A 16,600-nucleotide genomic window follows, 5' to 3' on the forward strand; every position below is an offset into this window, starting at 1 on the left:
TGGTGGAAGATTGCCTTCATTGAGTGCCTGCTTCCTAAAAGTTTTTCTGGTTTGTCCGCTCCCCGTGCTGAGGGCTCAGGGAGGTGCACCTGGGCCTCTTCCACAGTGTGGTGGTGAGTAATCAATTTCTACTTGCAGACACTAAACTACAGATTTACTATAAAAATTAAAACTTTAAAGTTATCTGGTCTGGAAATTTGTCACCTTTGTTGGGGCATGTGACCAATAATGTATAAATGTTTTTAGATTTGTTTAAGAACTGAAGTGGGACCCTAACATTTTTTCTATTTCTACTTTACAGAGTACAAAATATTTTGTTTTTCACGTAATAAGCCAGAGAACTTATTGTTTACACTTCAGAACTTTATGTTTCATTGACGTACCCCAAACGCAGAATAATACATATGGGGACTGTAAGTGTACCCAGAAACCCACAGAAGCAAGAACTTTACAACATGTAAATGCACCCACAAAAACATCCTTTATATGTGATCAGTGACATGATTCTTATTACAGGAACTAGATCATGTTCTAGAGGCAAGTAAAAAGATGGATATTCTGGTGTTATTATACCGCTTTCTAGAAGGAAAAGAAAGAAAAGAACACAATAATGAACATCTACATATTTCTGTGTAGTATGCGTCTAGGTAATAGAGATATACTTCCTTTACATAAATGACATCTTATTCCTATTACATATACACCGTGACTACTGCCAAAGTTAGCCTTATTTATCCTATTACTGTCCTCTGGATTTTTGATCTGGGGCACAAATGCTTGATAAGGGAGCACTAAAGGGTGTGCGCTTAAATCCCAGGGAATGAAAAATTACCTCTGTAATCCTTAAAAGTTGGAAGCAGACATATTCTTTAATAAACCAACAAGTGCGATTTTCCATATATTTTGTAATACTGTATAGCTGATTAACCGTACCCTTGTTGGTGTTCTTGTCAGGACTTCTTTACAAACACAAAAGTATGCCATCCCATATTTCTAACACTGTGCATCATAGACTTTTGTGGAATGCCAGGTGGTGACGCTAGTATACAGGCAACAGGTGTAGTTCTGGGTGCCGCTCTCATTTCTATAATGGTTACTCTACCACTGGTAGGCATTATTATACATATAGCCCTATCCAGCACATTATCTAACAGCAGTAAGGTCTAGTCTGGGTCAGAGGAGGCAAAATTAATACACTGAGTGATGTGCCATCATGGCATGCTGCACAACATTTATATATGAGCCCCTATGTTTCCTATATGATCTGTACTGAAGTATGTATTCACTTTATTTTATTCTTCCATCTGAACTACATACCAGGCATTCTCTGTGACATCCAGATGGACAGCATTTATAATCTCCAGGACACGTGGAGTCAGATGTACAAGTGTCCCTCACCGCAACTAAGCAATAGAGTATATTTCTAGGAGGACAGGAGCCCATCTTTTCTGCAATACATTGTATGTAAGAAAGGCAGTGAATATAAATGCAAAGTAATTCAGAGAAGAAGGCATGGCCTATAAAGGGGAATTAACTGAATGATCGCAGATATTTAAATCAATACTAGGATCCTTCAGAGCCTATATATCTATTATACGTCTAAATTTATTTATATAGTAAAACAAAAACCAGCAACAAGGGTGCTTGCTATATCAAAAAGCAACATATTGTTACATAGTATGTCATACCTCCCAACTGTCCCTTTTTCGGAGGGACAGTCCCTCTTTTGACAGCTCAACCCGCAGTCCCTCATTTGTACTGGAAAGTCCCTCTTTTCTATGCACTGAACAGCCAGAAAAAGAAACAAAGTTTCTCACTTAATTGGCTTTTAGCAGAGAGCCCAGAACAGCTAACAGGTGCAAATAAGATACTTTGTAATAATTTTGAGACACAAAAACACAGTTTAGATAAGGAGAAATATTTTCAAACTTTCATAACCTGCCAAATTTTGTAAAACAAACATGATAATTAGGGGGTGTGGCCACAGAAAGGGGTGTGGTCCAAAAAATTGCTGCGCTACATGCGGGAAAAAAAAAATTGTCCCTCTTTTTACTTCCAAAATGTTGGGAGGTATGGTATGTACAACCGACGTTTCAATGGGGAACAAAACATCAGTTGTACATACTATGTAACAATACATTCTCTTTTTTTGGTATAGAAAGTTTATAGGTGTTTTATTTCTGTGTACATTGGATTTCCATGCACATGGGGCGTGTGTCTATATAACAAACAAGGAAAAGTTGTGCTCACCACTAATTTTTAAAATCATTAGGCGGGGGTGCAATGAGGCTGTGACCACAAAATACATATAAACAAATACAAGAGTCCTCTGCACTCAACCCATTATCAATATATTTAAGACAGACATTTTGTGCATACTGCTCCTGAAAAATGCCTTACCCTTTAAACAAAACAGGGATTGTTTGTCCATATATTGCAATATATTTAAGCTGGCCAACTACGTCAAAGTCATCCCATATCTGGCAAGTGCTACATACAATTTTCATCTGATTCATTAAGAATTCTATTGCTTCATTATACATTTTACAAAGGGACTAAGTTTTACCTGCAACTTACAAAAATGGGGGGGTGGGGTGGAATGGACAGTATAATGGAAGTGCTAGTTTTAATGCACATTCCCTGGTCCCCTGTCTCAAAAGCAAGTTTACAAAACAGGGGTTTTTAGTTACAAAGTTATGATCATAAAGTTGAAAAGCCACCATACCAGGTCAAGGTAAACCCTTGACGTGGTATTCCAACTTTATGATCGTAACTTTGTAACTAAAACCCCCTGTTTTGTAAACTTGCTTTTGAGACAGGGGACCAGGGAATGTGCACATCCCCCCATTTTTGTACATTACCTGCAACTTACTTGCTGCTTTCATAGTAAAACTCCCACATCTGGTAAGGGCAATTGAGGAGAGACAAACAAGTATTTAAAACATTTTTAGGTTTCTTACCTTTTACAAAAGGCAGACAAGTCTTTCCACCATCATTGAAGCAGCATTTGGATCCATCAGGGCATTCACTGTCTGAGGTACAGAAATCAGTAGCACGTGGCAGATTTGTACCATAGGGACAGGTGCCAGGCCTCTCTGTCAGTTACACATGGACAAGTTAGTGACTTTGGGGAAGCTGCACTGTACACAGTCATAGAGAATTAATGCAAATTGTACTGCAAATTTAGATTATCACTGACAATGACTAGTTGCTCTTATTCTTATGAGCAGTCTTCCAATGTAATGACACAACTCACACGAGACTGTAATTAATGGGGCATCTACAGCCATCAATTGTGCCCCAGGGCATGCTGCTCTCTGCACCAAGTGGAGAATCAAAAATCCAGTACTGTACAGGTATGGGATGTGTTATCTGGAAACCCATTATCCAGAAAGCTCCAGAGTACAGAAAAACTGTCTCAAATAGACTCCATTTTTATACAAATTTTTAAAAGTGATTTATTTTTTCTCTGTAATAATAAAACAGCACTGTACCTTATATTTGATCCAAACCAAGATCCAATGAATACTTATTGGAAGCAAAGCAAAATTGGATGTAATAATACATGATTGTCTAGTAGACTTAAGGCATGAAGACCCAAATTATTGAAAAACCTTATCTGGCAAACCCCAGGTCCCGACCATTTTGGATAATGGGTCCCATACCTGTACAATCTTCTGCAGAGAGCAGCATTAGGAGTTACAGCAAAGCTTTGTCCTTATAGAAGGAGAGGCCCTTTGTAGGTTGTGCCACATGAAGCTCCACAACTTGCATGTCAAAATAGAGCACAGTTAAGTGTACATGTAGTGCGTTGGCAGCAGCAGGAGAGGGGGGCTACATGCAAGGCTCAGTTTCCCACAATGGCTTGTAGCAAGACGCAATTTCCCACAATGGCTTGCACACTTCTGTGACTCCTGTTGTCACAGGTGCTGTACTCACAGAACATGCTTAGTAATGTGGAAATTGGAATCTTCCCTGGAGTGATGCTGACTAGCGCTACATTGTTCCATTGGTACATGTGGTCAGGAACAGCAATGGAAAAAACCTATACTGTATTCAACAGAAGTAACATTTGGTTTAAATGCTAGACAGGAATATAAACCTATGGTCTACTTTTTAGGGTCAATGAAAATAGCAACCATGGACCAGTTTGAATATGACTTATGCACATCATCTAATAATGGATCTCAGGCTGCAGAAGCTCTTCTGGTCCCAAAGCAGTAAAAACTCTTATAATCCTAGTCACAGGTGGCTGCTTTGATTGCTATAAAGCCATAAAAAGAGGCCCATAGCAAACAGTCTCTAGATAAAGTGAAGAAACCTCTACAATATGGACGGATACATTTTTATCGTGCCAAGGTTCTCAGTAGTTGGATACTCCCTGCAAATCTCCCAAATTGAGTGTTATTCCTTAACAAGCCTCTAAGAAGGAAAAAATCAGGGGGACATTGCCATATGTCTATAGGTCCAGCAGATGAAGAAGAGATGCACTGCAGGATAATTCCCCCAAGACTTTCTATATGCCACAAACTTACCTTGTGCTGGAGATTTGCAGAATTTATCACCATTGTCCATGCAACATTTCTGGTTTCCCTCACAATTACTCAGATTCACAACTATTACCGTGGGACAAATATGTTTCTGCCAAGAACCTCTCAGGAGGGCATTGTCCTGGTTTACCTGCGGTTACACATTTACATATTTATATTATTTTAAATGCACCATGAATGCTCTGTAAAATATATTTTTGGTGCTGTCTAAACAGTGCTTAGTAAGGTCACCAAGGTCAGTAATGCACTTGAATTCCAATATCTCCGTATTTTAATCTTTGTATTTTAGGAGCACCTCAATACCACCACCACCACATTTTAATAGCAGTCTAATGGTGTTTGCCCACATCCACTTATTTTATACTTCATCTCTTTTCTCTATCAAATATATGCATCTTGCACCCAGGCTGGTGGTACATACCTGCTACTGATGTGCTTAATACAGCTGTGCAGAGCAGCAGCAGCCAAAAAACAGATTTGTCCTGTGATTATCATGAGATCAGTCTGTGCTGCTCTAGAATGGTTGTTAATTTATATCCTGGTTCTAACCAGTACAGTGGGTAAGAGCTGTACATTTCGAAATCCACCCAAAGGAAATTGTAAAACTTGCGTAAATGTAATAATTTCCAGGCTACACCTTATTTAAAGGCTTTAGGTAAAGTTCATACTAAACTATGAAATCTTAGTGTAAGCTATTATTTTGTAGTCACCTGGTGATTGCATCAAAAAGACAGGCACATCCTGTTGTAGAAAATCAAATTACTCTCTAAAAGGAACCCCCACTTTATGTTTGATAAAGTTTTTTAGTCTTTTCACTTTAACATCACCCTCATCTAATCGAAGGTAGGCCCTGTTAGATAAGAAACCCAACCCAAGGTTCAGATAACCAATCCCTTTAGCAAGATCGGTAGGCAAGCTGCCGAGAGATGGGTGTCCTGCCAGATTGGCTGATGGTAATTACTAGTCTGGCAAGACTGAACACAGCATAGGGCAGGCAGAGTATGGCCCACACATAAAGCATAGGGCAGGCAGAGTATGATACACACAAGGAGTATAGGGCAGGCAGAGTATGGCACAAACATGGGGCAAAGGGCAGGCAGAGTATGGCACACACAGGGAGATAGGGCAGGTAGAATATGGCACACACAGGGAACATAGGAAAGGTAGAATATGGTACACACTAGGAGCATAGAGAAGGCACTCTATGAAGTTCATACTGCACTTCATAGAGTGACACACTGCTGGTGTCCCTCTAGCAGTTTGATTGAGTTGTGAACAGGTAAACAATGTGGGCACTTTCAGTCTGGGTATGAGATGTCAACAGTACAGGGCTTTAGGGGTGTGAACAATAGAGGTGTTACAGTTGTGAACAATACAGGGGGCTTACAGTTTGAATTTGAGGTTTAAACATAACATTTTACATAATGAAAGAAAATGATTTTCTAAGTAACTTTCCATGAAAATGGAATGGAATGCCAAATCATTTTTCCAATATATATTATTTTTATTGATTTTAAAATAATCAGTAAATATAATTGCAATTGAAAGCAGGAAATACATGTATATATATGCTGGTCCTTAGTACATATATGGATGCCCTCTAGCCCACATTTCCCACAAAGTCTTGCACACGTCTGTCATTACGTCATCACACACTTTACTCACATAACCTGCACAGTAATGTGGGAATTGTAGACTTCTCTGGAGGGATGCCAGCTAGTTCAGTTGATACATAGTTGCATAGGTACATTTAGTCAGAAACAGCAGTGAAGTACAAAGGACAGACCATGTGCTGCATTCAGTAGTACCATAGGAGGCAGTACATGGACAGCTTCCCAGTTCAAGCAGGTGAAGAAGAGATGCACTGCAGGAAAAGACCTCCAAGACTTTCTATATGCCCCAAACTCACCTTGTGCTGGAGGTTTGCAGATTTTTTTGCCCTTGTCCATGCAACATTTCTTGTTTCCCTCACAATTATAGTCAGATTCACATCTTTTAGATTTGGAGAAATCGTTATGTGCCAATAACCTCTCAGGTGGGCATTTTCCTGGTCTGCCTGCGGTTACAAATACACATAATATATATTATTATAAAAGCACCATAAACGTCTTGTAAAAAATGTTCTTTGTCTTGTCTTAAGTTCAAAACTGTGCCGAGTGAGTGTTACGATTCAACAGCACACTTTAAAATATGAAGTAATTAGAAAGAAGAATTTGTATTTTCCTAGCAAGTCTATACCACCATCACCATGTTTGTTTATTTTATTTTTCCTTTAATAAGAACTAGAAGCAATATACATTACAATAGTTTGTGTTTCATAAATCTGTTTTGAATTGTTACTAAAAGACAGATTGCTACAATAATATACATTCAAGATGAAGTGATAGGAGATCCATGTGCATTACAGTTAAATTCCAATTAAATGTAAAGAAAGTGGGGTTTGTTTAAGAAAACAGAAAGGGCATATCACTGGGGGTGCCAAAATGTTAGTTACATTGCAATAATTACAATTCTTTAATTGATATCCCCAGACCAGTGTTTCTGTTCACTAAAATGGCACCAGCCCTAGGAACTACTACAAGAGCTCCAGGCCACTATCTTCATTTTCTTCTGATCTTCTTCTGTTCTGGTCCGGGTGCTCATTTGCCATAGAGAGGAAAGAAGCCGGCTTCATGCTCTACTGCGCATGGGCACTGGTCTGGGGCCAAAGGCAAGATCTAAGAAAACAAATAAGATTACTATGTGACGCTCCTAAAGAAGTATCCCAAACCAGTTTTCAGCTATCGAGAGATGGTGCTGGTGCCTGGGGTCTCAGATATGTGATTATAATCAGTGGGGATTGCCTAACATTTTGGCACTTCCCAGTAATTATAAATTTTCTTTAATGTCTATATCAGTAGCAAGGTTATGCTACAGACTGGTGGTACATACCTGGTACTGATGTGCTTAATACAGCTGTGCAGAGCAGCAGCCCAAAAACACAGATTTGTCCCGTGATCATTATGAGATCAGTCTGTGCTGTACTAGGATGGTTCATCTTAATTTATACCCTGGTTCTAAACAGTACATTGGGTAAGAGCTATCAATTTTCTATACGCCCAAAGGAAAGCATAAAGCTCGCACCATAATAAAAATTCCCAGGTTTAATGACTGTTCGTGGAATGTTAGAGCAACCCTTTGCTTTGTAGTCACCTGGTGATTGCAAGAAAGAGACAGAGCATCCAATGCACATAAAAATATGAGTTTAGAAATCTAATTGCTCATTAATGGAACCCACCCTTTGTGTTTCATAATATTGTAGCAGTCATATCTTTAATGGTTTACTCACTCTTCCCAGCAGCTGACATTACTAGGGGCTGCTTAAGGTAGCAGTAGATTTTAAAGTAATGTCCAGCAGGTGTGTCCTTTCATCCATTTGAACTAGTACTTTCTAAATTGTCCAGGCCAGAACCTTGTCTGGGTGGGTCCAGGCTAAATGCCTTGGTAGAAGATATTATGGGCAAATGTATATTTTTTGTATGTTTTCTACCTAAGATATGGGCATATTTACATGCCTGTGTGTAAGAGACCATTATATACTTACTTGCATGTACTGGTTTTTTTTGCAAATTTTCTTAGAACTATGACTGAATGGCTGATAACTTGTGTCCGTAGCCTTGTGATCAAGTTAAAAAAGTTAACAAAAGTGAAACACCCCTTTAAGTGCCAGCAGAATTTCACACTTTTTTGAACATTTTGTGCTGTCTCATTTTAGGTAAATTTCCCTGGGGGGTTAACCTAGGAAAATATACATTGTTTTGGGAGAACATGAGCTTTCTAAACCTACCTGCGTGTTTATGTTTTTCCACTTCTAGAAAAGAAATGTTATTTTATGCACAAGAATTTAACTGATTTGAAAAGCATCAAGTGTATTGAACGTGCCAATGTCAGATATGTATAGTTTTATATATGAGAGAGAGAGAGAGAGAGAGAGAGAGAGAGAGAGAGAGAGAGAGAGAGAGAGAGAGAGAGAGAGAGAGCGAGAGAGAGAGATTCAGGCTTTTTATATTTTTTTTTTTTTATAAATTCTTTATTTTCCAATAGCACCGTCATACATCACTGCCATCACATGTGTGTACAGAAATGTTCAATCACATCAAATAACATGACCAGGCCGATCAAGACATGCAAAAAGAGAAGCTACAGTGCAGTATCATGTGTCTATTGAGCTAGTTCAAAGATAGAGAAATGCACAACCAAACGAAAACAAAAACAAAAGGATTATGCCATAGGTAAAGCAATGTATAGTGCTATCTCAGTTAGCATGGGTAAGGAAAAGTATAAGAGTCACTGTTGAGCAAGAAGGACAAGTCAGCACAAATCTAGGTAATGTAATAAGGCACATAGGAGGAGGCCCGCCGGGGTCTCAGCAAACCCCCCACCAATTATAATCAGAGCAACCCAACGGCATTAATACTGAGATCGAGACCCTGTTAGTGGAGAAGAGCCGCACATTCCGGCGATTCCATGAAGAGAAGCCAATGGGTCCATTTCTGTCTAAAATTATCTTCCTGGGAACGTTGGTCTCTGGGGATCTTGAGTTTCTCAAATTGATAGATTTCCTGAACCTGCAAAATCCACTCTTTGACTGAGGGAGACTTGTCTGTCCTCCAATACCTGGGTATTAAGGCTTTGCCCGCATTAATCAAAGTGGAAACAATGGAGCGTCTATATTGAGCCGTAGACATCATGTTGTGATGAAGTAGAAAAAAGGCTGCAGAATCCACAATCTCGAGATCTGTAAATTTAGACAATAGCTGCTGAATTTTTGACCAGTAAGATCGTAGCCCTGAGCAGTCCCACAAAATATGGGACAAAGTCCCCCTCCCTCGTCCACACCTCCAACATGTGTCCGGGACATCCGGGAAGATTTTTGCTAACGTTACAGGGACCCGATACCAATGAGAGAGAACTTTATAATTATGCTCCTGTAGTTTGGCACTAGTTGCAGTTTGGAATGATCTATCAACAATGGCGGACCACTCATTGTCAGTAAAAGTAACATTAAGTTCCTGTTCCCACTTCTCTTTGAAAATACCCAGCGGTGAGGCCTGGGTATCAGAGATGATTCTGCGTAACAACGAGATTTCGTGAGGGTATCTGTTGGATTGTGTAAACAATTGTTCAAAAGCGGTATCCGCACTACTGCTAGGATCCAACGTGCCTTCCGTCAGCAAGAAGTGTTTCACCTGGTAATACCTCAGATGGTCTAACGATGAAATCCTATCAGGTTGTATAATCTCTTCCAATTTCTTAAACTCTCTGCCCCGCATAAGTTGGAAAGCCCACAATGTATCCCCTTGGATCCATTGCGTGAAGTTAGTCTTTCGTAGACCTGGCGGAAATTTCGGGTTATACAATATCGGTACCAGGCTCAGTTTCCTTCGCAGGCTGTCCCAAGTATGTAGAATATTGAGAATAATCGGATTCCGTGGTGTCGTAAGCGACCTATCAGTCTTTGCTATCCACGGTAGTACTTGCAGTGGAACCCTCGACTCTTCTTGAAGTATCGATATCCACATTTTCGCCTCTTTCGCATGCCAGATGTCCAGCAGTCTTTGCAAAATCGCTGCTCTGTAGTATGACAGGAAATCCGGTAATCCCACCCCTCCTTTGGTCTTGGGTTGAGTTAAAAAATTAAATTTAAGCCTAGGCCGTTTCTTTAGCCATATAAAGTGAGAGATCAATGCATTAAATTTTTGAAAAACATGTTGCGGTATCTGGAAAGGAATAGTTTGAAAAAAATATAAAAGCCGAGGTAAGACATCCATCTTCACTATATTCATGCGGCCAAACCATGAAAAACCAGGTCTTTCCCACCGAGCAAGGTCTTCTCGTGTTCGTTTGAGTAAGGGAAAAATATTAGCGGCAACCCCATCTTCTACATTAGCAGTAATTTTCACGCCCAGATACGTAATGGACTTATCCTCCACCGCAAAAGCAAAAGAGAGCTTCACTTGGTCCAGCAGTGCAGCTGATAAGGAAACATTAAACAGACTCGATTTCTGATAGTTGATCTTTAGGTTACTAACAGAGCCATAAGTCCGAAGTTCCTTCATCAAATTCGGCAAAGATATAAGTGGGTTTGTGACAAAAAACAACATATCGTCGGCGTATGCCACCACTTTCTGCTGAGTATGAGCTATGGGGACCCCCGCGATATCAGGATTCATTCTGATTTTGTGTAAGAATGGTTCAAGAGTGATAATATACAACAGCGGAGATAATGGGCACCCCTGTCTTGTCCCATTGTTGATCTCAAAAGCCTCCGACAACGACCCATTAACCCTAATGCATGCTCTGGGGTTTTTATATAGACTCTGAATGCTTTGAATAAATTGGGGACCCAGACCCATCTTCTGGAGACATTGAAAGATAAATGACCAGGATACACGGTCAAAGGCCTTCTCTGCGTCCGTGGACAACAAGGCCAGCGGGATGTTGTTTCGTTTGCAATAGCTCATAATGCCATAAAATCGAAGCGTATTGTCCCGAGCTTCCCTTGAGGGAACAAATCCCACCTGTTCCGGGTGGATATATGTGGCTATCACTGTTTGCAAACAAGTCGCCAGAATTTTTGAATATATCTTCGTATCCACATTTAGCAACGAGATAGGACGGTAGCTCTTCACATCTAAGGGATCTTTACCTTTCTTGTGAAGCAAAGTGATGTTTGCCATAGTAGCGTCTTGTGGTAACATCCCTGTAAGTTGCGTGTTCTGTAAACTTGCCGTGAAGTGTGGAAGTAAAATATCTTTAAATTTTTTATAGTAGAGACCAGTGAACCCGTCAGGGCCAGGCGCTTTCCCGTTTGGCGTAGTCTTTATAGCCAATTCTACCTCTAAAGCTGTAATTGGGGCTTCCAACCGGTCTCTAAGGTCAGATGCTATCTGAGGTAGAGACATGTCGTGTAGATATTCCTCACCTGCTGCCCTTTGGGAGTCTTGACTCTGAACAGAAGATTGTAAATTGTATAAAGAATGGTAGAACTCCCGGAACGTCTGGGCTATAGTTTGTGTATTTGTCGTGGTGTCCCCCTTGTGGGTCCTAATCTTCGTAATCTGAGTAGATTGCTGTTTACGTTTCAACGCATTGGCCAGTAGTCTACTGCATTTGTTCCCATGGTCGTAATATCTCTGTTTTTGATAAAAAATGGCTTTTTCCGTATAGTTAGTGAGGATTGCTTTAAGCTTCTGTCTAGTTTCGGTGAGAAGCTGCAACACCTGCCCCGACTGGGACTGCTTGTGTTCAGTCTCTAAGCGTTGCAAGGTTGAAAGTAAGCTATTATATTTTTCAGTTTTTTCCTTCTTCTTATGAGTCCCTATTTTAATGAGCTCCCCCCGGATCACACATTTGTGAGCTTCCCATATCATTTGAGGGTTAGTACCTGCTTGGCAGTTGGCGGTAAAATAATTCTGAAGTACTTTCCTAAGGGCATCTAGCTCAATTTTATCGTTCAACAGAGATTCGTTCAATTTCCAATGCCATTTGTCCATTCTGGGCTGAGTGAGTGCTAGCTGTAAGAAAATTGGAGCATGATCAGACCATGTAATGGGCCCCATGGATGCAGCGATGATGGTTGGCAAACAAAAATGCGGTACTAAAAAATAGTCAATGCGGGAGTATTGTTTATGAGCATTGGAGTAGAATGAATAATCCTTGAGAGTAGGGTTATGCAATCTCCAAACATCCATAAGATGATGGCCATTAAGAAGCGATTTTAGCTGTGAGGTGCATCTAGTGGAGAGGGAGGATTTCTGTGCAGAGCAATCAAGGTATGGGTCAAATGCAACATTCAAGTCTCCGCCTATCAAAACAAATCCCTCAGCAAATTGCTCCATCCATTGAAGAAATTTCTTTAAGATCAGGTGCTGGCCCACATTAGGGAGATATATGGATGCTAACGTGTACAATTTCCCCTTCACGAGACCTTTCACTATATTGTAGTGGCCCTGCGCGTCCGCCGCCTGGTCCGTTAGAATCCACTCCGCGCAGTCAGCAATCAGAATCGCAGTGCCACGAACTTTACTCGGTTGAGGTTTGCTAGTGTATATATGAGAATAACCCTTTAAGTACAGTCTCGTGGTGGCAGCACATTTGATGTGAGTCTCTTGTAATAGCGCAATATGTACATTGTGCCGTTTCAGTTCCAATTTCAAACAATGTCTTTTGTGAATTGTATTAATGCCATTGACATTAAGGGACATGCAACACAATTTTTTATCCGCCATGTGAGAATAAGATAGAAAAAAAGGCGTCAATACTCGTTTATAGCTGTCCTCCCAGCGGACCCCCTCCATGCCGACCAGCAATTGTGTAGTATATACTAAACCTGAAACAGTAAACCATAATGGCATAATCCAAATAAACATCTTCAATAACATAACTATAGCAAATAAACTGTGACACTCAAAGTAAGGTTCATGTATTGCACAAGCATTCCCACCTGTCAAACCTTCAGTGTCTGCCCAAAAACTCATTTTGGGTATACAATATCCCGCAACTCCCCTAAGATGTTATGGGGGGAACAATCAGTGCGGAAAATATAAGTAGGGTACGTGAAGTGAACTAGAGAACCCACCAAGGTGATCAGAAATAACTGACACTTTACATGTCCCCTGTAGCTCCCACAATATCCTCCCATGTATATCCTCCCGTAAGTCCCCTTAAGAGGCATATCAGTTGTGCTCCCAAATATCCCTAGTAGTACAGGTCTAAGGGCGCCATGTCACTATCCCGGCTGCGCGCCCTCAACCCAGTGACACAGCAGTAATCGAGTATGCATATTTGTATATTAAGAACAACCTGCAGAGTAAATCAAAGGACATAAAAAGAGGAAGTCCATATTAAAAACTGAAAAAGAAAAAGAAGAAAAACCAAAAACCAAACCGTAATACTCATCGAAGCAGTTCAAAGTCACTTTCCCGGTAGGGGCCCCTACCGGCAACACCGACGGACATCATCCGAGACCCTGCAAAAAGAAAGGAGAACAAGTGGGGGAAGATTCCCCTAGCTGAGTAGTGTGTTCAGTCCTTGGGTCTGTTGTTGTTAGCCCGCTGCCTTTTCGATGGCGATTCCCAGTCCGAAGCCCTAGGCACGGGCAGGTCACCGCCGTGGTAAATCAGTTGCCTCCACTCCTCGATCTCCAGTGCTGGTAGGCCTAACTCCTGGCAAAATTGGCGTAGATCATCTGGTTCTTTCAAAGTGTGGGATCGGCCTTCTTTATGCGCCACCAAAGCAAACGGGTAGCCCCATCTGTACTTGACGCCGTTCTCATGTAGAAGCCTCGTGAGAGGCCGAAGAGCACGCCTCTGCTGCAGCGTGATCCAGGCCAGGTCTTGATAAACTTCCACCTTCTGATCCGAGAATAAAATCTGTCCTGCTGTGCGTGTTTTTTGCATGATCATCTCCTTCAGCCTGTGGCTGTGCAGACAGCAAATTAAATCCCTCGGTCTCTCACTTCTTTGTGACGCACCTAAGGCCCGGTGCGCCCGATCAAATTCTATGGTCGTGTCCAGCGGCCTATCCAAAATGGAGTTAAAAATGGTCTGCAACGCACCTTCAATTTCAGTGCCGGCAACCGTCTCAGGGACGCCACGTACACGAATGTTATTGCGTCTACCTCGGTTGTCCAGGTCCTCCATCTGACGCCTCAGAAAATGTAGTTGTTTATGGTGGTCATTGGACCGCTCGACAGATTTCTTAATGGCCACCTAGTGAACGAGGGTCTGCGCCTCCATCTCGCCCAGCTTCTCACCAATCTCCCGTAACGTCTCCTTGATGCCCGCCAGCTCCGCTTTTTGTGCTGCCTTAATGGTGCTTGCCATGTCCCGTAGATCTGCCTTAGTCGGTAACAGCGATAACAGTTCATGTATGTCGGGCTGTAGGGCAGGCACAGGGGACACGCTGGACGAGCGATCAGGGCTTGGGGTCCGGGCCGGAACGTCCGCCATTTTGTCTCTCCTCCGCGTGGCTTCGTCACACTCCGCTTTTTCAAAGAATTTGGAGACCGACGGCGGCTTAGGCTGCGATAAAGTAGGTGGTTTTGGAGTCTGGAGTTTCTTCTTATTATCCTTCCCCATGACAAGCGTCTATGGGGTCCCGTGCCGATGAAAAACGAGGATGAAAAAGCTTATGAGCGGGAGCTACTCAGAAACACGTCTCACTAGGTTGACATCCAAACCACGCCCCCCGGCTTTTTATATTTTAAAGTAAAGGAGTATTTGAATACAATGGAGCACAGGGTAAGGGCACTTGAGAAGAGACAACAGCATTTAAGGTATTTTAAATTTTCTTTCTAAGGCAGACAGGTCTTTCCACCATCATTGAAGGAGCATTTGGATCCAACACCGCGTTCACGGTCTGAGGAATCAGTAGCACGTGGCAGATTTGTACCATAGGGACAGGTGCCAGGCCTCTCTGTCAGTTACACATGGACAGTTAGTGACTTTGGGGAAGCTGCACTGGCTGTTTGTGACACAGTCAGAGAATTCAAGGGGGGTCCTCTAGCACTTGCACCCCAGACATGCTGCTCTCTGCACCAAGCCTCAAATCCAAAATCCAGTTCTGTACAGGTATGGGGTCCGTTATCCAGAAACCCATCATCCAGAATGGCCGACTCCCATAGAATTTTTTCCAAATTTTTAAAATGGATTTCCTTTCCAATAAAACAGCACTGTACTTTATACTTCATCCACACCAAGATCTAATGAATACTTATTGGAAGCAAAGCCAGCCTATTGGATGTAATAATACATGATTGTCTAGTAGACTTAAGGCATGAAGATTCAAATTGTTGAAAAACCTAATCTGGCAAACCCCAGGTCCGGACCATTTTGTATAATAGGTCCCATACCTGTACAATCTTCTGCAGAGGGCACAGCACAGCTTTGTCCTTATAGAAGAAGAGGGCCCTGTTGTAGATTGTGCCTTGTGATGCTCCATAAACTTGCATGTCAAAATGGTGCACAATTAAAGGTACATGTAGGGTGTAGGCAGCAGCAGGAGGGGGGCTTACATGCCTCCCCAATGCATTAGAACAAGACTACATTTCTCACAATGGCTTGCACACTTCTGTGACTCCTGATGTCACAAGTGTATTCTTAGAGTACCAAAACTCTTATAATCCCAGCCACAGATGGCTGCTGTGATTGCTTTAAAGCCCTAAAAAGAGGTCCATGGCAAACAGTCTCTGGAAGTGAAGAAACCTCTACAATACGGACCGATACATTTCCGGGCCAACGTTCTCAATAGTTGGAAATCACCAATACTCCCGATCTCTAAGAAGAAAAAAAATCAGGGGGACATTGCCAAATGTCTGTAGGTCCAGCAGGTGAAGAAGAGATGCACTGCAGGAAAAGACCCCAAAGACTTTCTATATGCCCCAAACTCACCTAGTGTTGGAGGTTTGCAGAATTTTTCACCATTGTCCATGCAACATTTCTTGTTTCCCTCACAATTTTCATCAGATTCACATCTATTATTGTAGGACAAAAATGTCTCTGCCAAGAACCTCTCAGGTGGGCATTCTTCTGGTTTGCCTGCTGCTACTAATTTACATCATACAGATCACCCTAAAACACAGCAATATTTTTGGGGATTTTCTTTTTCTGAAACAATATCACAGTCATAAAATCAGAAGTGAATTTGACAAAATTACTTCAATAAAAATATTCAAATGAACCCCGATATGACAGAACAAGTTCTCCCGAGTAAAACTATACCCCGCATGTATGGGTGCACCTAAAGATGCGGCCCCCAAACACCCCAAAACAGGGGCAATACATAAGGGAAATTTCAGGTGGAAAGTTTGGAGCTGCGCTCTAGGTGCACACCTTGCAGTTCTTCAGTATAAACACCCCCTTACCTGAAATACCCTCAAAAATGATATATTCCTTGAAAGTGCACAACTGCAGCTATTCAACAGCGTCATCCTTGCTTTCCTGCATCCAGATCTGTGGGCGCCGTTCTCCATAGAAGATAGCAGTTTGGCCTGAACAAGGAAACAAAAA

The 16,600-nt window shown here is 41.6% G+C and overlaps 1 protein-coding gene across 1 annotated transcript; it reads right to left on the reverse strand.

Moving 5' to 3' along the window:
- Nucleotides 1–458: 458 nt before the first annotated feature.
- On the reverse strand, nt 459–4,632 carry LOC121398143 (WAP four-disulfide core domain protein 5-like). Its single transcript, XM_041576802.1, has 4 exons — nt 4,536–4,632; nt 2,961–3,095; nt 1,318–1,448; nt 459–579 (listed from the first exon to the last, which is right to left on the reverse strand). The coding sequence occupies exons 1-4, from the start codon at nt 4,573–4,575 to the stop codon at nt 568–570; spliced, it is 318 nt and encodes a 105-aa protein (XP_041432736.1). The 5' UTR covers nt 4,576–4,632; the 3' UTR covers nt 459–567.
- Nucleotides 4,633–16,600: the final 11,968 nt, after the last annotated feature.

Source organism: Xenopus laevis, chromosome 9_10L (assembly GCF_017654675.1).
Source record: "Xenopus laevis strain J_2021 chromosome 9_10L, Xenopus_laevis_v10.1, whole genome shotgun sequence".
NCBI lineage: Eukaryota > Metazoa > Chordata > Amphibia > Anura > Pipidae > Xenopus > Xenopus laevis.